This window comes from Clytia hemisphaerica, unplaced genomic scaffold (assembly GCF_902728285.1).
Source record: "Clytia hemisphaerica strain Z4C2 unplaced genomic scaffold, Clytia hemisphaerica genome assembly, whole genome shotgun sequence".
NCBI classification, from domain to species: domain Eukaryota; kingdom Metazoa; phylum Cnidaria; class Hydrozoa; order Leptothecata; family Clytiidae; genus Clytia; species Clytia hemisphaerica.
The window spans coordinates 439,819-462,360 of record NW_027103564.1 but is presented as its reverse complement, the minus strand read 5'-3'; the positions used below and the strand labels follow the sequence as shown (position 1 = coordinate 462,360).

At 34.9% G+C, this 22,542-nt stretch overlaps 1 protein-coding gene across 2 annotated transcripts in view; it reads left to right on the top strand.

Moving 5' to 3' along the window:
- The first annotated feature begins 5,186 nt into the window (after positions 1-5,186).
- Positions 5,187-22,542, top strand: part of LOC136800902 (F-actin-uncapping protein LRRC16A-like) — a 43,371-nt gene continuing 26,015 nt past the window's right edge. The window contains exons 1-17 of one of the 2 annotated variants that reach the window (XM_067057513.1): positions 5,187-5,453; positions 11,097-11,194; positions 11,382-11,435; positions 11,767-11,826; positions 12,554-12,687; positions 13,145-13,248; positions 13,554-13,624; positions 13,906-13,979; positions 14,178-14,253; positions 14,445-14,533; positions 15,082-15,176; positions 15,522-15,712; positions 16,077-16,154; positions 16,659-16,735; positions 17,000-17,039; positions 17,574-17,644; positions 22,213-22,282. In XM_067057513.1, the coding sequence (XP_066913614.1) occupies positions 5,414-5,453; positions 11,097-11,194; positions 11,382-11,435; positions 11,767-11,826; positions 12,554-12,687; positions 13,145-13,248; positions 13,554-13,624; positions 13,906-13,979; positions 14,178-14,253; positions 14,445-14,533; positions 15,082-15,176; positions 15,522-15,712; positions 16,077-16,154; positions 16,659-16,735; positions 17,000-17,039; positions 17,574-17,644; positions 22,213-22,282 (1,422 nt within the window). In that variant the 5' untranslated portion in view covers positions 5,187-5,413. Of the gene's footprint in view, positions 5,454-11,096; positions 11,195-11,381; positions 11,436-11,766; positions 11,827-12,523; positions 12,688-13,144; positions 13,249-13,553; positions 13,625-13,905; positions 13,980-14,177; positions 14,254-14,444; positions 14,534-15,081; positions 15,177-15,521; positions 15,713-16,076; positions 16,155-16,658; positions 16,736-16,999; positions 17,040-17,573; positions 17,645-22,212; positions 22,283-22,542 lie in introns of both variants that reach the window. The other variant, XM_067057512.1, reaches the window with a different exon arrangement.

Here is a 22,542-nt window from a genome sequence, read left to right as displayed (position 1 = left end):
GCCTGGACTGTAAATCCTTTAATAAATAAAATAAATATCGGCACGTAAGTGCCGACCAAAACCGGCCGTAGGCCGGCAAAATTTTGCCAACCTAGAGGTTATTTTAGGTCGGCAAAGCCGTCCTAAGTAGCTTGTTTAGGTCGACAAAGACAATAAATTTCCTACAGTTAGTTTAACTATTATTAATAATTGTGTTAATAAGTTTTATGCTTTATAAAGAGAATGGAATGAGGCTCGATTATCATGTGTTATCAAATGATAACACAATTAGATTAACCTAACAAATAATATTTTTCCTCTTTAGGTCGGCTTTGCCGGCCCAAAACAATTCTTTTGTCGGCACGCCGACCTAGAGTGTAAATTACGTCGGCAAATAAAAGCCGACTTCAGCTCAAGTTACGTCGGCTTTCAGGTCGGCATTGCTGAATGCCGACCTGGATTCACAGGGCTGAGTGTAGACACAACTTTAATCCGGGGAAATGATGAAGCGTTTTCATTGACATTGGTCTAAAATCACGGATGGTCACGTGACCAGAATTAGGGTGGACAGGCCAAAATTTTCCCCTCAATTTTAAGAAACCAAACTAATTTTATTAGTCCTTACCTTTGTGAGAAAAATGAGGGGTCATTTATTAGAATTGGTTAAGTATTCCCAAAGTTATTACAAAAAAATCACCTTTCAAAGAATCGCCTCCTTACACCATGCCAGCAAGAAATAATTTTCGGAACCACCAAAATCGCGGATGAAATCTAGTCTTCTGTGTGGCGGGGTGTGGGGAGTTTTGCCAGTGCGGTCTGAAAATCGGTCCGATGACTGTTAAACTTTAGCTTATCGCTAATAATGAGCTGGAAATGATAGCTAAAAACAAATTTCACCACTAAAAAGCTGAAATCCTCAGCTTTAAAATGGTGTATAGTGCTTAAAAAATCGCAATTTCTTCTTATTTTTCGAAATTCCAGACTGCCTGTAGGCTGTAGCCTAGTTAACTAAGCCCGTATTCACAAGGCTAGGACACACGGCTTATGCAATATAGCGTTTTCGGCGCTTTAAGATTTTTTATATTTACGGATTTTAAGTTTGACTTGGAATACTGGCTTAGGGAAAGGGCGCGTTCATAATATGAACGCAGGATTCGGTGAGCTTCTGATTGGTCAGAGTGGGTCACGTGGTAAAAAATCGGGAGTTTTCGTGAGCGATAGAAGTTTATAATTATTTTATCAGAAAACGAGTAGAAGAGGATGGGACTCATTGAATGCAAGATCTTTCTTCGATTATATTATGATGTGAGACTATTACCATGAGAGAGCCGAGAGATATATTTGGAATACTGTATCAGAAAAAGTTTTCAAGACCTGATCCCAACCTGATAGTGCTTCTCTTGTTTTTGGGAAAAATTGAACTGATGAAGAAAAAAGAATGCTATTCGTCATAAAGACAGCAAAAGTTGCTTGTTTCCAGAATGGCAAATAATAAAGTAAAGATTTGTGATTGAACATTGACTATCGTATGTGGCAATATATAAGAGAGAGTACTTGTACAGACCCTATGCTGTAGTTCTGTATTCTGATTGGATTGCATGACATGATATTGTATTATACTGTAATGGATAGATGATAGACAGTTCTTGGTTTTTGACTGGTTGTGGTTTCTTATTGTTTTATGAATTAGAGACTTTATGCTCGATTTTGATTCAGACAATGACATCTTTCGTTTTCGAAGAACATAAAATTGTTGGTGCTTATTTTCAGTGACAGCTATACGAATTCAAGACTCAAGAAAATGTTTTTTTTGGGGGGGATTGATTACATTGTTTTGTATACGGTATTTTAGCCTGCTAGTCTAAAGTGATTTTTATTTATTTTGTTGAAGGTTATTTTTATGATGAGCTTTGTAAAAATCATACAAAATACTTTTATGTCAAATCACAAAATTATCACTCAAGAAACGAATTTGTCTCTTGTTGACTTTTCCATATAACACGAACATAACTTTTTGAAAAAAATGAACAAATTTTTCCTTCACTCTCCATCGGCACACTTTACAATAGAATTTCATTTTATATTTTACAAAAGGAGCGCATAAACTGTAAGACGGAGAGTTTGTTTATCTAATCTTACAACAAGAGCCAATCAGAAGATAGAAAAAAAGACAAAATAAAAAAATTCTAAATAATATTTTGATATTATGTTCTGTGTGTGGTGTGATTTCATATTTTTGATATGAAACGAATTAAGTCAACAACGAATAATTATGCAAATTATGTGAGTTTACGTTATCCCTCGCCGCGAAATTTGAATTGACGTTGTTGTCAGTTGATAAGCTACCGAGTTTACTGTCCCTAAGCTAGTTATTCAGTCACAGCTTAACCATCAAATTTATCCAAGTGACTGAATCAAACTAGCTTAGATTTCTAGGCTATGTAGGCTGTAGATTTTCAAATAAAGCACTTTTTTGTGATAGATTGTAGCCTAATCTTACCCTGGGTTTACTAAAAAAACCGCGATTGAAAAGATGAACCAGCTCAATAGCGACAGCCATTTGTTTCAATGTGGGTTGATAATTTTCCGGTGCCGTGGTCGTTTTCACCTTGACGTCAAAAAACATGAATACCGTGAATGGTCCTAAATCCGACAGCCCTGCCTAACTCCGACCCCCCAAATAACTGCTATGAAAAAAAATTCTATGTTTACAAAGATTCCCTCTCCAAGTTGAACAATAAACTATATTGCAAGAACTCGTGAAACAAAACATCTAACACAATGACTAAAATGTCAAGATGTCAATTAATGTGATAAAAAAAGTGTGAGTTGTAATAATAATTACCTCTATTTATTCTGAATCCGTTGCTCGTGTTTAAAACGTTAACAATTTTGTAATAAAAAATTATGTTTTGTATAAGAAGCAATTAATGTTTTGGTTCAATTAGTTCAATGTATCAAATTTTTCAGTTTAATTGATACTTTGGTATCTTCATGCGTCACAGCGAAAGGTTTGTTTTTATTTTAGTTTGTATCTTTGAAAGACCCCATCGGATTTAGGCAGGGCTGTCGGATTTAGGGGCCGCCGACATTTGACTTTCGAATTTTTTAACGGCATTTGGCCGTTATGGTTCTGACCCCCTCCCCCCCCTCTACGTTAACGGCCATCAAATTCTCTAAAGTTAAAAAATTGTCAAAATTCGATGAATCTCTAAATTTTCTCCTTCACTTTCATCGTTGTTTCGTCAGCCATCTTTAATATCGCTACGGCTTCGCTCAGTTTACATTTTAAAAATAACGGAGATAATTTCTAAACTTTTTTCCGAAAGTTGGGCGAATTAATTATCTCCGTATCATACTCAAAAGAATAGCGGCATTTCAAAGAAAAAAGACCGACCGTCTGCGAAATTCAAGGGCCGCGCGGACCGTCTAAACAAAAGGAACACGAGACATAAACATCGGGTCGTTTGTTTTGGTTAAAATTTTTCTAAAAAATAGCGAAGTGAATACTTTAGGTATGCGACTTTAGCAGATCTTAGTTGATAAAAGGAGGAAAAGAAATATGGAAAGTAACATTTGTATGGAATAAACATCTCAAAAATCGATACTTTCTGGTCAAAAGAATTTATATGTGGTGAGTTGAACCCTAAAGAGATTTTCGACTCTTCCTTAACGGCACATGGTCGACCCCCTCCCCCCAAATGCCGTTAAAAAATTTGAAAGTCGAATGTCGACGGCCCCTTAGACAGGGCTGTCGGATTTAGGACCACTCACGGTATCTTTGGAAAGAAAAAATAGATACCTGGATGCAGTTTTTTTTACTTGTTTCCCTGATAATTTCTGATTGATTTAAAAAAAAGAATGAACAAATTTGGATGATAGGTAAGTACTAAAGCATTGAAGTTCATTTTGTAAATTATTCCTTGTTCCGCGCAAAAAATCCCGACGAGTAGTGCGCACCCTACCAGAATTTTTATCCAGGGAAATGCCGTGGTCGCAATGTTTTGCTTTAGTGAGATTGACCATTTTGTTGTTTATGATTTGAGCAGGCAAAATTTCTGTACTAAACCAAAATATGGCTTCGTTGGAAAACCGGTTGAAACACTTGTGATCTTGGGCCAAAGTCAGTTAGTCACACTAGGAAATCTAGCTTTCAGAGAAAAAAAACATCAGTCATCTACAGGATACATTTCAACAACAAGGATGAGAGTTACCTGAATCAAGTTCGCAAGACAATATTAATTAAAACTTGAAAGTTGGAAACAAAATAAAACGTGCAGCAGCCAAAATCAACCAACCAAAATTTGTCATTCAATTCCCGAGACAGCGCTTTGATTTTTAAGGCCTTGTTTATACGCTAAAGTAAAAACAATTACGCACATGTAAATGGGTCGTTGTTTGAGGTCCGGCAAAATTTCCGGGAGATAGCCTATCCGGTAGTGCGCGGATCTAGGTGGGTTCCGCCTCCCCCGTAGATCTTTTTCTTGGTAAGTTGATCTTCAAATTAGTTTTCAAGGTTGGCTTGGCTCAAATTTTTTCATCTATGGGTATGGCTCAAATTTTAGGCAATTTCTCAAAGTTTTTGAAAATGTTAATTTCATTAAAAAGCGCCGGGTTATTTTTTCATGAATCCCTTTAGAAGTTTTGCGGTGCATTTTTTTGCTTGAGAGTCAAGTAAACGATATAGCGCTTTCGCAGCATTAATCTTTGATACGTATTTTGGCGGGACGCTAGTGTGGCTAACTGAAAGTTAGTTGAGCAGTTGACGGTAACTGGACTCAGTGTCTCAGTGTCATAAAAATTTATCAAAAAGCAAAGTTCAGCCAAAAAGGGGGGGTCACTAGTGGCCCCCTTTAGCCATGCCTATATCCTGGAGCTCTGTCTATTGTGGAGACTACACTTTTATACTTACATCTAAAAAACTTTAAAAACAGCAGACGATGACAGCGGATCCTTGCTTCCAGATAGTACAGTCGGCTCAAACTTTATCAATTATGGCTGAACCCGACTGAACACAAGGAAAAAGACAGTCGGCACTGATCAAAGAAAAATCAAAACAAACATTCCATAGCTCAACGATAGATCTTTTCGTAAAAGTCGCGCCAAGCGGACAAAAATAATAATGAAAGTATCTGTTGATACTTTCCGCCCAGCGTAGCTATTAGTATTGCTTGATTATGGTAGTTTCGATTATTCACGTTATCTTTATTACAAAAACTCGGTAAGCAAGTGAGGTAATCAAGACAAAGTGGCCCGCCTCCAGCGAAAAATGAAAACAGTTGCAATTTTGAGCTCGGTGTGACAAGTTGATGACGGGACCAGGGGACAGGGAATAAATGACTTTCCATTGATATCTTCCAGGAAAAGACTCCTCATTTTTTTTCAAATAAAATGAAATATTAACCTAATGGTTTAAAGTTCAATAAAACTGATAATGGCTGTGTCAATGGAGGAAGCAAAGGCTGATTATCTTGGTAAGATTTCGCTTGTTTTTGAACTTTCATTTTTTTGTTTAGGGGCGACGTCCATATTCAAAGTCGCGTAACGGGAAAAGACCGTTAGTGGGTAGGTATATCGGAATGTTGAGAGTTAGCTGTGGCATTGATGACCAAAATGAAACTCCACTAAAAATTCCAAGGAAAAAATCAAAAATCGCTTATCGTAGCGCTCACTTCTTCACTTTTTCCTTTAGCATGCTATCCAAAATCCTTTCCCTGAGCAATTTAGGGGTGGTTTCAGAGTATAACATTCTTGCTTTGGGAGTTTTAAAAACAAAGGCCGTTTAAAAATTGTGATGGAATTTGGCCGTTGTAAACCTCTGAAAATGGCGACCTTTGTAGCGGGCCGTTTGTTTTGATTTTAGCGGGAATGAAAGCTTCGGTAAAATTTTGGTCAAATCATGAAGACCGTTAAGGTGGTGGGTAGGTATGTTTGAAAACTAACGGTCTTTTCCCGTTACGTGTGGCAAGATTGAATATGGACGTCGCCCCTTATACCAGTAACCAGACCCGATCAATCGAACTTGTCAAACCAATCGTACAATCAAACTAATCGAACTCCATCGAACAATTAAAGTTCGACTAAAGAAATTAATCTAACCTAATCGAACACTCGCAATTTTTGAAGCAATAGCAGTTCGATTAGTTCGGTCAGTAAAAAGTTCGATTAATTCGATGATATTAAATCCTCATATCTTGCTTGCAAAAACTTTGTCCTGGCACGCGATTGCCATTTCGACAGTTCTCGGACTTAACAGCTTGACGTTTATTGTATATACCTTGTACCCGGATATTTGTCCTATCGGGAATAAAGTCTGTAGCCCGTCTGTTGCGATTTCGCGCGCGGCCGAGTGGGGGAATACTACGCCCCAACAAACCGCTTCTGGCGCTAGGATACAGGAAAAGTGTGTAATTCGTTTTCTGTAGTAATTTCCCGATTTACATTCCGAATTTGGCTTTGAAAAGAAGCTAATATACTGTGGCGGAGCAGCACAAACTTGTCGAACAAAATTGGTTCATCGAACTGATCGAACCGAAACCCATTGATCGAACTTAATCAAACACTCACAATCTTTTAAAAAATCTTAGAGTTTGATTAATTTTTTTAATCGAACTTTAATTGTTCGATGGAGTTCGATTAATTCGATTGTGCGATTGGTTCGACAAGTTCAATTGATCAGGTCTGGTGTAACTATGGGCGAGCACCCTGTTCCTAAGATGTTGGCTTGAAATAGAAAATAAAACCACTGAAAACGAAAGTAAAATCGGGGCCCGTACTTGAAATCCCGTAATCTTGATATATGGGTTTAAGTCTATATACTGCTTTTCCTGCATCCTTTTAACGCCAGACCCAGAGGCGGTTTATTGGGGCGTAATAATATTCCGCCACTCGTACTCGGTTATCATGGGCGCAATAGAGGGACTACGGACTTTATTCCGGATAGACAAATATCAAGGTACAATAAACCTTAAGTCTGGGAACTGTTGAAATGACGATCATGTGCCTCGATAAATTTTTTGCAAGTGAGTGAAGATATATATTAGAATTTAGAATCATCAAACTAATTTTTACTGACCAAACTAATCGAACTCCTATTGCTTAAAAAATTGTGAGTGTTCGATTAGGTTCGACTAATTTTTTTAATCAAACTTTAATCGTTCGATGGAGTTCGATTAGTTCGATTGTTCAATTGTTCGCTTGGTTCGACAAGTTCGATTGATCGGGTCTGGGTTACAGGGGTTTGTGCAAACAACTAAACATGGAAAATTTTCCAAATCCCCCATTTCCATTAATGCAATGAAAAATGAAACTTTTCTAGGTTTCACTTTTTTGCACCTATTCTTCAAAATGAAAATATTTAAGATTTTAAGTTCTTCTTTTATTCAATGATTTTTTACGGCGCTTTGTTGACAATCTAACTCTTGCATCAAATTCCCGCCTTCTTCAGTAAATTGAAGATGAGAAAAAACCTAAGCCACGGATCACGGATTGAAACAAATAAATATTATGAAGGGTGGGATTTTACAGCCGTCCGTTGTGCAAGGCACTGAAAGGCCACTGGTGCCAAAAAGAAGGGCCGTTTGAAATGCAGCAACGTCATTGGTGGAAATTTGATAAACAGCTGCGAAGGAGCGGTGGGAAGCAATCAGTAGAAAAGCCTACTCATAGTGGGCACTCCCCCCTCCCCTTTAAAAAGGGGGGGTTTGAGAAATTTACTGAATTTAAAAGAAGGGGGCTTGTGAAAATTTCAAATAAAAGGGGTGGCTTGGACAAAAAGAGGGGGGTTAATTTTTTAAGGGGGGGGCTTGGAAGATTTGGCAATTTGCAAAGTTATTTCTGCCATCAGATTCATATTATTGTATTCTTCATTTTAATAACCTTGGAATATAGTTAGAGATTGTAAGAGTTTGTGCGTAAAAGGTCGAAAAAAAGAGGGGGGGACACTGTCAAAAAGAAGGTACAAAAATGGCTTTTTTATTGCACCATCTTTACACCCCTGACTAGTTTTGAAAATTACAGACTCATAAATGTCTACTAAGCCCTACATTGATACCCATGGTTAAGTTAAAAGGTCCGTCTTCGGACCCATGCTGATCCCGTAACTGTAAAAGGTATACTTATAGAGATATAGCTTTTGAACTGCGGTCCTAAAAAGGACAATGAATTGTCCTAACTGAAAGGATAATGAGTTATCCAAGATCAATAAGTCTTGATAGGGTGCTCCGATCAAGTCAAAATTTGGTACACATGTAGAACATTATCTTACAACAAGATTCCAATTCTAAAATCTTGTAAAAAGGTCCAAAAATGGACAATAAATTGTCCTAAATGTTGTAAAGTATGGGCAATTAATTGTCATGAAAATCAACTTTAAAACAAAAATTTATTCAAGATCCTTACAGATCAGGCTCGAAATACCTCAAACATAAGATAATTAAAATTAAAATCGTTGAACGGCCCCTCTCGTGGACAATCTGTTGTCCTAAAGGCAAATGTATTTAAACTAACCACTTTTTGTGCTTTAATTAACCACTTTTCTGTGCTTTAACACTAGGGATTCAACCATTTTTATCTTTTCTAAAATAGTGCAAAAACTATCAGCTTATTTAAGCTAGAATTTTGCACAAAACTGTATGAATGGTTCACAATTTATTTTCAGGTAGCAAATTTCGGTTATTCAGTCCCAAAAAGGACAATAAATTGTGAGATTCCTGATTCGCGAAATTAAATCCACCATAAAAATTTTAAAATCGCATATTCGGGGGAGAAATCAGTCCAAAGTCCAGTTTTTGACAAAAAATGACTATTTTTCAGCTGTTTTCAGGCTTATTCGCAAAATTAAATCCACGTGAAATTTTACAAAACCCTGACTCACAAAATTAAATTCAGAAAATTTCGCGATTATTTTTGCTTGCGAAATTTAATCTCTCAAAAGTTAATCCGATTAAAGTATATCATTTTACTGGACTCGCAAGCACAAAAATGCACCGCAAAACTTCTAAAGGGATTCATGAAAAAATAACCCAGCGCTTTTTAACAGTTGGGTGTTTAAGCAGGGGGGGTGAAGCAGTTAGTACAAGACATCATGCCAATTAGTACCGTGGTGGTGTGCCATATGAATTGGATAAAATCACTTAGTACTCAGATGTACTAACTGCAAAAAAGGGTGGTCCCCTGCTAAAAATTTGCCAAATTTTGGTACTAACTGTGTAAAAAATAGGATTTTGTGACAAAATTTAAAAAAAAGACCATATTTTACCAAAAAAAATTTTTGGGAAGTAGATTTTTTTTTCAAATTTTCGAAATATTTTTTTAAAATCTTAAAAACAATTTGCTGGTTGCAATAGAAATTTGATTTTCTAAAATGTTGTTTTTTCCTATTTAAAGCTATGGAAAATTGAATCATTTTTAAGATATTAAATTTTATTTTATTAGATTTTATTGAATTTATGAAGGTCAAAAGCCTTTTTCAAGGCTAAATTCAGTTAGTACTAACTGTACTAAGTGTACCAAGGTGGTGGTGTTACTAACTTCTTCCGAGAAAGCAGTTAGTAGGCATGATGTCTTGTACTAACTGCTTCACCCCCCCCCCCTGGTTTAAGATACAAACGGCAATTATTGCTATTTTCTGCAATTATTGTTGAAAACGGAAATTTTGCGTATATTGTGTACGTACCTTTAACTTCTATCCCAAGCAAAAATTTGCTATAAAATTTGCTATATAAATCACATCTTCAAACCGATAATTTTATCAAAATGACCTTGAATGATTTGGCTTAAAGCCACAAAAAATTTCTCGGTATGGTAGCTAGGACTGGGAAAAATGCCGTTTTAATGCGGGTGTTGTGCCGCCGTGGATTATGTGGTGTGTTTGGCATTAAGGCTCTTACGACCCTGTCTCTATACCTATAGCGGCTTTATTAGAGGGATTTTTAGAGTGTCTCTTATTTTGCTAGCAACTTGTGAATTGAGGTGGAGTCTGGGTCGCTTTTCTGTGAAACATCAAATCTCCAAATTTTAAATAAGAATAGGGGTAGTGATAATGAAACAGTTTTTCAATCATAACACATTTTACGATGTTTTTTACAATAATGACCTCATAGCCAAACTGTGCTTAGCGTTTTGGGAATTAGCAAAGTTCTTTAATTACTTAAAAATAAAAAAGACAATATATATAAGTTCAATATGCTGATCGTTTCTATAAATATGATTGCATACTGTGATTTCACTTGTTTTGAAATAATCAATGATACCAATAATATCAATGCATCAACACATAACACTTTCCAACTTTTGATTGCACTGTTCAAAAAAGATAACATAACCCCCGTTTTTAGTAAAAATTTTGAGATTTGATATTTCACAGAAAGGTGCTAGCAAGGGGTATTTTGGGTCCCATATCTTCCGAAGGACTTTTCCGTTTGCCTTGAAATTTTACAACCTTCTTAACCTAAATTTGAACTACCACTGGTGTAAAATAAACGTTGTAGCATAAGTAGAAAAAAAGCTCAATTTTTGCAATCGCAAATTTAACTGCTAAAAATCGCAAATTTTTCAGCCAAAAATACATTCAAATATAGCGCTTTTGATTCTCTAAAACAAGCAAACAAAAATATTTGTAATTATATTTGACTATCAAAAGTTACAGGCATTCTTGTTTCCACTACCAATTATATCTGAAAAGACTTTAATATGTGTCAACATCACAAGCACATTTAGTTTCAAATAAAATAGAACGTTTCAATAATACGGACAATATGGATTGTTCTTGAAAGTTTAGGAGTCTTCTAAGAATTCTAAGGAACGTTCTAAGCGTTCCTGATCATTTCCTTTTATTTAGTAGTTTAAGCATGTCTTAGAACGTTTCAGGAACGCTGTAGAACATTCATGAACCTTCTTATTGAGTTTAAATATTAACCTTTTAGGATCGTTTGCGAGCGTACAGAAACGTTCTTCTTGTGTTAGACGATTTTTTGGCTATTTGTTGCCAAACTTATAATGAATTCCTGTATTATTTCTGAGGATTTTAAATGATTTCGATTCAAAGTATGATTCTCATTTATTTGAAGCAAAAAAGAGTGTTTTTTATTAACTTTATTATCATTAACTTTTTTTAGCCGCAAAGCAAGCTATTGGGAATAAAGAAACCAAGATTATATTTGTGAGAAAATGTAAATTTGAAGGAAAACATGACAAGCCAGACAACAAAATATTGGTAAGATATCTTTTTATTAACCTAGAATAGAATTGTTTGAGTGAGTGTGAAATATAAAAAATTTTAATTTTCATACATCAATTATCTAGATTTTTTTATCAAAAACTAAATAAACTGAAAATAAAACCTTATCCAGTAGAAATTACAATCTTTATATGATTTAACATGTTATCTACATTCCTTTTAGGCCATTACAAGCTACAGAGTGTATGTCATTTCAAAGAAATCAAGTCAAGCAAAAGTACGTATGACATTCTCTTACCAGTGAATTCAAAATCAAAGCAAAAATAGTTCATTTTGGTTCCAAGGAAACGTCTTTTGAGTAGCAGGGCTAATGTCTAATTTTATAGATAGAATAATACCTATAAGATGGTGTTTATTAAACCCTTTGATGCTTATTAATTTTCAAACTTTCTAAAAATTGGTTCAACTAATTATTTATGTGCTCTTTTCATTTTATGCTCTCTTATATCATACATCAATCAAATGATAATTCTAAAAAAAACGAAAAGCTTTTGATTATTATTATTAATATCATTATATTTGATATTGTTATTTTCATTTTCTTTTAGGTTGATTTTAGTTTTCATCTACTGGATTTGATCACTTTGGATGGTTCTAAACCACTTACGGTAAATTATATTTCAACTTTTCAGAAAAAATAAACTGTTCAGAATTTTCCTGTGAATAAAAATTAAATGAGTAGTATATCAAATTGTATACAAGTTTTGGCTGACTTGATGAACTTGTCATAAATCTCTGCTTGAAGCTGTCTGTGTTATCATTGCTTTTTGTTATGTTCTATAATACTATTTCTACTATTTTGATATTGCTAGTGTATTGGTATCACAAATTACTAACCATTTTCTTTTTAAAATGCATAAACAATCATTAAATGCGCACTGTCCTACTGTGAATGGAAGTAACGTAAAATGCAACTGCATCTATTTTGTATGTATACGCCACAAAGTACTCTCTTAATCAAAATTATCTTACAGTGTTTGCTTTGTTCTCCTAATTGTCTTTATTTCATTTTTCTTATTGTACCTAACCTGTCTCCTAAAATGTATACTATCTCGAAAGCTTTTTACTGTAAAACTTAAGGTTAAACTAACTTTGATTTTGTAAACAGAAATTTTCAAATATATATTCTCTAAGATCTTTCTTTGTTCAATTTTCAAAAAAAGATTTGATTCGTTGCGTTTTCTAAAAATTGAAGATAAAGAGAGTACTCACTGCATAAAACACCGTGCAACTCACATCACAATGACATACAGAATGTATTTACTTTACTCAACGTTTGATGGTTTCTTTTTTCTCCTTTTTCAGGTTACCTATTTTGATATCTATCTTTTTCAGCTGAGCGCACAAGTAAATGCTGGTGATAAACAGTTCCAATACACCTTCTCTTTCGTCAGTCAAGATGATGTGGACCGTTGCATCTCTTATGTCAAAGCTCTCTTGAAGAAAAACCTTCTTGATGCAAATGTTGAGTATGTTCTGGAATAAAATACCTATTGTGACCTAGTTTATGATTCCACACAACCAATATTTACACTTGAGCGATATGATAAAGAAAATAGAATAACAATCAATGGGCTATTGCAGAAAAAATTTAAACCCCAATTGTTGAGAAGATCTTTTTTTTTAAAGCTGACCCCTCTGGAGTTTTTTCCAATTTTTCCAGACCCCCTTGGATTTTTTCCTCACATTTCTTTGGACTACCCTGGATTTTCGACCTCGTTATGCTGACCACCCTGGATTTTCAACCCGATTTTACTGACCACCCTCGATTTTTATCATTCAAAAAACCAGACCCTGGATTTTTTATTTTCCAGACCACCCTGGACGTCACACCTCCTCAACATAGGGGGTACAGACTATTTCTGGAATAGCCCCAATAACCTTTAGTTCTTTAGAGTAACATATTTCATAAATTTAAATTCATAGCAAACAACTCTCAATCAAAGTGGAGTCCGAAGAAAAACAACAACTTATTCGAAACCAAACAAACGTTATTGTTCAATCTTTTGCAAGTTCTGAAGAGCAGTGCGGTGAGTTACTCTACTATATGTTTGGTGAATTAAAGGAGAATTTCCTTTTGTTAAGTTTTAGACATACTACCTTGGTTCTACCATGAAGACGTTTAAAATTAGGAAGAGTTGATGTTTAAATGTGAATAGCGCATTAATCCTGGACTTTAAGACAGTCATTCAATTGTTTTTACATGGTCACAGTTGCTGCTTTGGTTATTATGAACCTAAACAAAACCTGAACTGTGAAACTGATAACTTACGCTAAAATGAGTTGTGTTTAATATTTCAATTGATTAATTTAAAATTTCTTTATGTATTTGTAGGTGGGTTAGCACAGGCCTATTTGTTTTTGGCTGACTATTACAACCAATTACCTATTGCTGAAATTGTATGGGTAAGTGAGACAAATTCATCGTTTTAAATTGATAATGTAAAAAGTTTGAACAATGTCAATGATGAAAATTGTTTTCTTTTTTTGAAGCTTTAGTCAATAAAATTTGAGTCTCATCTTAATTTTGACGATTGCGATTTTGTATAAATTTGAACTCCCTTTGTTTCGAAAGAAGGTCATTTGAAAGAAATTGCCTTACAAAACAAGGGGTAAGCAAAAAGGGTAGGAGGTTCTCAAATTTACTTTGATACTTCGTAATCCTACATTCATGTTTTTTTCAACAGGATATTAACAAAATCTACGGCAGCCATAGTAGCAAGGATTTCAAGCTAGAAGACTTTGATCATTTGGAGCAGAGGTATCAAAGGACTGTTAAACTTCCATTTGAAACTATACTTCAACATAACCAGGACCATGTTAAAAACTACACCTATTATGATCACCTTTATAAGAAAGAGTTTTGGTGGATACTTAACACCATTTTAATTGATCATTTTGTTTGCTATTATTTTTGCTGATTAGCATTTTTTTCAAAATATTTTATTTCATTTCATAGAGAGTTGGTCCCACTTGTGGCAGCACTTGGTTATAATGCATGGTTCGAAAAACTTATTGTTAAAAATACAAAACTAGTAAGTAGTCTTGTTCATAGGAGTACTTTTATTTTTAACAAATTTCTATCATTGGGAATTAAGTATTTATCTAAAAGGCGATTTGATTAATATGGCACTATCAAAAAACGAAATCATCAGTTTACCCTTTTTATTAAACCAAGATTTCTATGAAACGTAAATTTTCATTTAAATGCTTTTATTTTTTGTAGACAAACGAGCTCGCTGATACCATCATCAAAGTTGTCAAGCGCACATCTTCAATAGAAGAAGTCATCATAGTGAATTGCCACCTGAATAAGTATATCTCACACTACTTTTTTACAAGCTTTGAACACCTTCTTGGTGTTGTTTTGGACTGACTCTCACAAAATAACAAAGCAAACCTATCTTGAAATTTAAAATAATGTGAAATATTAATGAACAAAGATAATTAACTAAATTTTAGTTTTGCTACTTTTCTAAAGACCAAAGTTGAATCCCTTAACATGGTTAGATTATCTAAAAAGCTTTTATATTACGAGATAATGAGAAAAGCCTGCAAATTTGAGCCCTGGAACCTTAGCAACCTGGTTGCTTGTAAATTGTGTATTCTCTCTCTTTGAATAATCATTTCTCTCTCTTTTTTATAAGTTTTAAAAATCCCAAAACCTAGTCGCGCGTATCACACATCACGAATTCTTTTGCCATGGTGTTATATAGGAATTTTCAATTCCTTATTATTCGGTATAGAAAAAGTAAACATTATTGTAAATTATATATTTTTGGAATTGTGTTAATGAGTTCTTCAAGAATATAATCGAAAGTTTCATTGAAAATCACACATCAATTCCCCTTTCAATTTCTCAGGGAGCATGCACATCGTTTATCGCAAGCCATCACTACCAATCCAAACAAAGTTCTCAAAAGGATTGATCTTTCGCGAAACAATATCGAAGAAAAAGGTTATTTTTTCAATTATATGAACATGGATATTATTCTGATATTAAGTGGTTTATCATTTATTTCAAATGAGTAACATTTTTTTAGTCATTCCTTGTACTAGTTTTACATGGAACAGGAGGAACCTTTGCTTGTCAGGGATCTTGATAAGGTGGATAATGCTTTTCTATAATTTTGACTCTACTTTTAGCCAATTATCAAGTATACCTATTTAGCCTTGATAACGCTTATTTGCTTCCTTTGCTACTGAATGCTTTTAAATTCTAGGCCTAAGACTAAGGGGCTGGTCAAGTGAATAAAATCTCATATTGGAACTAACATAAAAAAACCCCTTTTTTGAATTTTAGGTGTGTCAGGATTTGCAGGGGCATTCAGCTTGCTATCTTATGGTTTCGAGGAAATCAACTTCTCACATTCTGGTATCACACCCAAAGGAGCTAGCTTGTTGATCAACTCACTGAAAAATAACAAGAACATGTCTTCTACACTGACAAAATTAAGCTTGAGTGGAAATCAGCTTAAAGCTGATGCAGCCCAGGTATCTAAAAGGTTTTTTTTGGCAAAGAAACAGAAAAACCCAAATGCTCCTCATTTTAAAGCTATCTACTTTTATACAATGTTAATTTTGTTTTTGTTTTTAGACAGATTTCCGTCTCAGGGAAGTATATAAAGAGGCTTTTCGGCCTCATAATTCTGTATATTCACCAAAAATTTGAAGAATGTGTGCTAATTTGTTGTGTAAAGTCCATTTTCCGTCTCGCATAAAAAACCTTACTTTGACCAACTGAGTTTAAGGTTTCTTTTTTTTTATCAACAGTGAATTTTTACCTGAGATTCTTTTAAATTGATTACTTTACTTCACTTTAATGATAAAGTTAAAGAATAATTTTTTTCATTGTCAGCCACTTTGCGACTTTCTTGCACAACCGAACGCACTGGAAACTTTGGAACTATCAAACTCTGAATGTGCTCTTGAATTGGTAAGTTGTAAAAACTACTGATTTTCTTTGTTTGAATAAGAACTCTAAACGTTACTTCAATTTTAGTATTTTATACTCTTAAATTAAAGCTGGGTGTCCATTAAAGAAAAGGTTCGTCGCAAATACATATTGACAAAAAAATAAATGTAGACATGTTTGAAATCAAAAATCTATTAATCTTGTCTGCAACAGAGTTAAAAATAAGCGATGTAGATTGAAAACGTTTTCATTTTTGATCAGTTATTTATTTGCAACCTATCAGTATCACAAATTAACATTACAGTGCGGTGTGTGCAGGTTTGACGTAAATCATTGATTAAAGAAAACGACATTTCCATCTAAAATTGCAGCAAAGTTTTCTCCATTCTAGTAATCTTGGTATATTATTGTAATTATGAATTGATTTAGCGTTTCAAATGAACATTGCATTGTCGAGCACAGGTTTCAAGCAAAATATGTAATATTCAAAATGGCTGATATTCGTTGTTGATTCTTTGTTCTCAGATGTTTGGAGCACTGATGCGAGGATGCCAGCAAAATCTGAAAGTTCTGGATCTCTCTGGCAACCCCTTCTCCTACAAGTGAGTCTTTTTAAAGTCGTTTTAGTCTTTGGTAAGGTTCTATTCATGTTTTATGTAATTAGTTGGGACGTGTACATACACTACTTCGATTTTGTTGTTATGCAAAGTGAACAACATGATCTAAACAATTCCCCCTTTTATTTTGTATAATTTTGTTGATGTCATTGACCGATTTATGGACAATCAATAAGCTTAACTTTCTTTTTACAGTGTGTATCACTTTTGCGTTTCCTTTGCTTTACCTTTTTTTTCATTTCCTTTTAGAAAATCAAAAGAAACACAATCACTTCCCACAGTTCAACAGGTAGTCACACCTTTATTCCATTCTCTACCATCGAAAAATACTTTTGATTGCACAGAACATGTTTCTCACGGATCAATAGATCATAACTTTCCATCATTTGAATCTCTCTGTAACAAATTACATTAATAATGCTTACCCGAAAGCAAATAACCTACTTCCTCACTTTCAATAAGGACTATGATGTCAGGGCCCCCGGCTTGAGGGTTGAAGTGAAGCGGCCAAATATTGGAGTAAACTGACATTTCCCACCATGGAGAAAACTTTTGAAATTCGAGACAATATGAAAGGAATTTATGAAAAAATACCTGAAAATTTTCAAAATAGTCTTTCTCGGCAAAAGAGTGAGGGGCCATAGATACCTTATCGGGGAAAACTTCGTCGGGGAAAATTTTCGTCACTTGCTGGTAGTTGGTAAACGCATTAAGGCCGGGGAAAATTTTCGTCACTTGTCCAAAATTTCGTCACTTTTCCCCGACGAAGTTTTCCCCGATAAGGTATGCGAATTTATATTTTGATTTATTTTTATTCTTCTAGTTTTTCAGCTCTTGTGCTTCGTTGAACACTTTGTCGCTGTCAAATACAAAACTTCCCTCGGAAAGTGTCAAGTAAGTGAAATACCATAAACTCTCGCTTATTCGAACTTCTATTATCTCGAAGCTTTCTATAATTCGAACTTATTCCCAGTCCCCGTCAAGGAGAAACGGTCTAAATGCTTCTAAACGCTCGCACCAACTTGGTCCGGTCACACCCTTTCGAAGAGATGCCGAGACAAATGCTTTGTTTCTTTGAAAATTCCAAGACCAAAACTTTTGTAAAACCAGAAGTGTGATGTATGCTAATCCTTTTCTTACTCAAAAATGCTTCTATCCGGATAAAAAGTTTTTTGAAGTTGTAGTAATTACTCAGATGAGATGAGATGAAGAGCTAACCACTCAGCTTTATATAGATCAGTCAGCAAACCAAAATGTGCAACTGCCGCAAAAAGCAGTCTTAAGTAATTTACAAATGTACAATCATGAAAAGGAAGAAGCAAAGAAAAAGAAGAAGAAGAAGAAAAATACATTGGTCACACAGAAAACACTTTCAAATTGCGGTGGAATCAACATAATCACACTTTCCGACATGAAGATAAAGCAAATTCGACCGAGTTGTCAAAACATGTTTGGGGCCATTGAGTTTCAAGCCCGAAGGGCTGGAGGCGAGACTCTTGGATGGGAAATGATACCACTTATTTCCCATCCAGAACGCCCGCGCGTGGTTTTTACTCAAACGCTGGATTGAAACTAAAATCTATCGCTAGATTTCAAAAAATGTAGTCCTCCAAAACAAAGGAACCACTAGATACAATCCATCGTCATGATTACGGCGTGTTCTATGCGCGTTTTGGATGGGAAATAAGTGGCTTCAATTTCTTTTGCCTGAGAAGGGTCAAAGTTTCGCCTCTAGCCCTTCGGGCTTGAAACTCAATGTTTGGGACCTTCAAAACCGAGACATCACACCCACTTTAACATGGGAAATTATCGATCATGCCCGACCCTTTGTAAATGGAGGAAAATCGTGTAATTTGTGTCTCACTGAGAAATTCCACATCATAAGCTCAAAAGAAAAACTATTAAACAAGCGCTCAGAACTAATTTCCACATGCAGGCACGTAAACAAACATTTATTGAAAAACTTTAAATACAGTATGTCCCACCGGACTAGTGAATTTTTATGAATTTTTATGATCTTTTAATCATTTTTGTGAAACATTTTTATACATTTTTTTACTGCTCTCCGATTGTTTATAGCGATTACTTTTAATAGCTTTTAATCAATTCCTACTCTTCTGAATCTGTACATACTCGTAGTTGTTTTAAAATGTGTTAATTGTACGTCTGATAATTGCCGTAAGGCATGAAAAAGTAATGTACTTTTTTTAACAGCCAAATTTTGAAATAAATTTATAGATCAGTCAGCTAACAATTTTTTATTGCCTAGAAAGAGAATTATCTAACTCTGAAAAAAATAATGTTGCAACACAAAAAATTGTCTAACCTACACTTTGTAGAACAAAATTTGTCTGCCTTTTGTTTTACACTTAGCAAATTCAATATTAGTAGCTTAGTAAAGGAATTGGATAAGGAAATTCTCTGGAAAAATAAGGAACTCCAGGCTCGGAGCCAAATTAAGGTTCTTATAAAAAAAACGTGTAGTTGTTTTCGATAGACACCCAGTATAAATTGAGTAAAACCGCTGTTATCTATTTCAGATTTTTAAGGAATACCAAGCTGATTATGTGGTAGGGATGATAAACATTTGAATAAAATGAAAATGGTAGTTAATCAAAAGTAGGCTGTGATCAAAACAAAACCAATCATTTATAAATTAAATCTTAATCCAGTAGAAAATGGCATTTGGTTAATTATTAATGATTTGAAAAAAAGAAGTTTCACTCTAAAAAAAGACATTTTTGCGAAGCGAATTTATGAGCGAAGCAGTTTTGCTATATTGTGCACGTACCTTTAACTTCTATCCCAAGCGAAAATTTGCTATGAAATTTGCTATATAAATCACATCTTCAAACCGATGATTTTATCAAAATGACCTTGAATGGTTTGGCTTGAAGCCACGAAAACTTTCTCGGTTTGGTAGCTAGGACTGCGAAAAATGCCGTTTTAAAATGGTGTACCCTAGCAGTGAACAGCAACAAAATTACCGGAAGCCGAAACACGGACTTAGAATCTGAAGTTGATCAAATTGCCGCGCGGGCGGCACGCATCTAAGCAATCTAAGCAGTGGTTCTTCGGCTTTTAATGTTTATTTTGCTGTTAAATGGAGAAAAAAATAGTTCGATCCTTAAGGCACCATTTACACTAGAATAAATAGAAGGAAAACAAAAGAGCGATGGCGGGCAGCGGCGGGTGTTGTGCCGCCGTGGATTATGTAATGTGTTTGGGGCATTAAGGCTCTTACGACCCTGTCTCTATAGCGGCTTTATTAGAAGAGGGATTTTTAGAGAGTCTCTTATTTTGCTAGCAACTTGCGAATTGAGGTGGAGTCTGGATCGCTTCGCAACCCTTATACAATACGGCTAGTTTTACTTCAACGGTGAAGTGGATGCAGTGTTTTTCACCAGTCTTTAAAGAAATTACTTTTCTTCGAAATTTCACTGGACAATATGACGACAAGACGATTAAAAGCTTGCGAATATGGTAGCATTGTAGTGATATTGACTTTGAGTGGTATTCTATTTGTCTATTTTCGTTTGACGAAAGGTTTTCAAATGACGATGAATGGTAAATTTTCATCGCACAGGTTGTCGATCACAAGATATGAATAATCATTTCAAAGTAGCTCTAGAAACGCACCCAAACCTGCCGCAACTGAGAAACACGAGAGTAAGCTAAATGCTAAGAAAGCCCCTTCTGCCGATCACACCAGTTTGCCAAAGAAACCATATTATACGCGATCTGAAAAGATATTTCATGACAGATATAACCTTTTGCGGAACCACCCTTAAGTGAGATTTGAAGTTTGCAACACTTTTAAATATTCGCCCGCTGATTGGACTTTGTATGAATTGACTGAAAAATATGACCCAACTCTCGAAAATACCACTTGCATCGTGCTTTATGAAAGCCTATTTAAAGATATAGTATTACCGTATAAGATAAGTAGCAAGGAAACAGAAAAGAGACCTCATAAAAGAGTCAAGTGGATCGTACATGAGGACAATACAATCACCTCGATAGGTTGCACGAAACACACTCACGAATGTCAGGCATTTTACGACCATGTACGACATATGAGAATCGATACACCTCCATGCTGCCGACAAAAGATGATGCACCTTCTAGAGCTGCTTGTTGCAAACCACTTGAATGCCAATAACGTGTCTTATATGATCGTGGGTGGATTCGTCATTAGTTATGTACGTTCGAATGGCATTCTCCATTATGATGATGATATAGATATGTTTATAGACACCAAACATTGGAGAAAGGTCTATTCCGTAACACGATGACGCGACTCCATAAAGAATATGGTTTTCATGAGAACTGGAGAGCAGATAAAAGAGCGTTGAGTTTTGAATTCAGTAAAACGAATGCCAACGGGTTAGGTATGTGGGATTATACAGTCAACGCTAAACGTGAAAGTCAAAATGCCGCAAAAGCCAGTTGAATATCTCAACAAGACATACAAGGAATGGAGACATGAAATGGACTGTAAGAAAAAGAAAAGACGACATTGTATTTGAAATTCTTATCATTAATTAAACTTACCTTAACGGTCTTAGATTGTCGGAAAAAAGTGACGGAAAAATTGCTTGTTGACGATTTTTTTTTACCGACGAAATTTTATAACCGACGTACATTTTCCACCGATAGATTTCTACCGATAAGGTAGTTTTATTTAAATTATAATTCTTATTTTGTAAAAATATTATTCAGATACTATTGAAAAAAAAGATAATTAATTAATAAAATTTTTACCTTATTATTCTCGCCAGAACGACCAAAACTATGTTAATCTGAAAATCTACTTCTGAATATATAGTATTGGGCTATATTGTGCGAAGTACTCCCGTTTTCTAAAGCATTCGTTAAAGATTTTTTCTTCACTTGTCAAATTTGACATTTAATTGATACAACGAAATGTATAATCTCATGCCAGTGTGTTCAGGCTTTATTATTATTAACCTTAATGATGGGCTCCAGAGAATACCCTAGTGTTGGCTGATGCGAGTTTCCTCCTTATACAAAACAAACATACCAGGGTATTATTATATGGCGCTATCAGTAAAAATCAAAAAGCCAATGCTAGTAATACATTTGACTCTTTAATTAGATCTTCAAGGGGCCAAGAATTCCCTTCGAATTATAGTGGGTTTCGAATTATGGAGAGTGGTTTATACGATTTTCAAGCTGAGCGGACCAATGTTTTAAATCGAATTATAGAGAGTCTCGAATAATAGAGGTTCAAATTAGAGAGAGTTGACTGTATACAGGGAACGAGGCTGACAAATGTATTCCAAGTTAAGTTTTTTAAGCTAAGAGTTTTATTAAAGTTCCTTGATATAACTTGTCTTTTGAGGATGAGTCAGATTTTAACAACATTCTCAGCTCTCTTTATAAGCACGCTGTCTTTTTACGAAAGGTGTTGCATTTTTCTATACTTGTCAATATTTCAGAGCAATGATGGTCGGATTGATGAGCAATCCTTTGTTGACAGATTTCGAGTTGGACCTATCACACAATGAGGTAATATAGCCTTCTGTATGTATAAGAGTTTAAAGCTAAGTTAATAGTATTTGAGAGGCGGATAGGATCGCTTTGAACAAGATGACGAGAAAACATAGCCTATACCAAACTTCACGGCTTTTTTCTACGCAGTAACGTCTCCACTTTGCGATAATTTCGAATATTTTTAGCCCAGGTTTCCGGGCATTTTAAACTTTCGAAGCTTTGCAATAAAGAAAATCAACTTCCGTCAGAACGCTTGAAAGGCTTTTTTTTTTTCG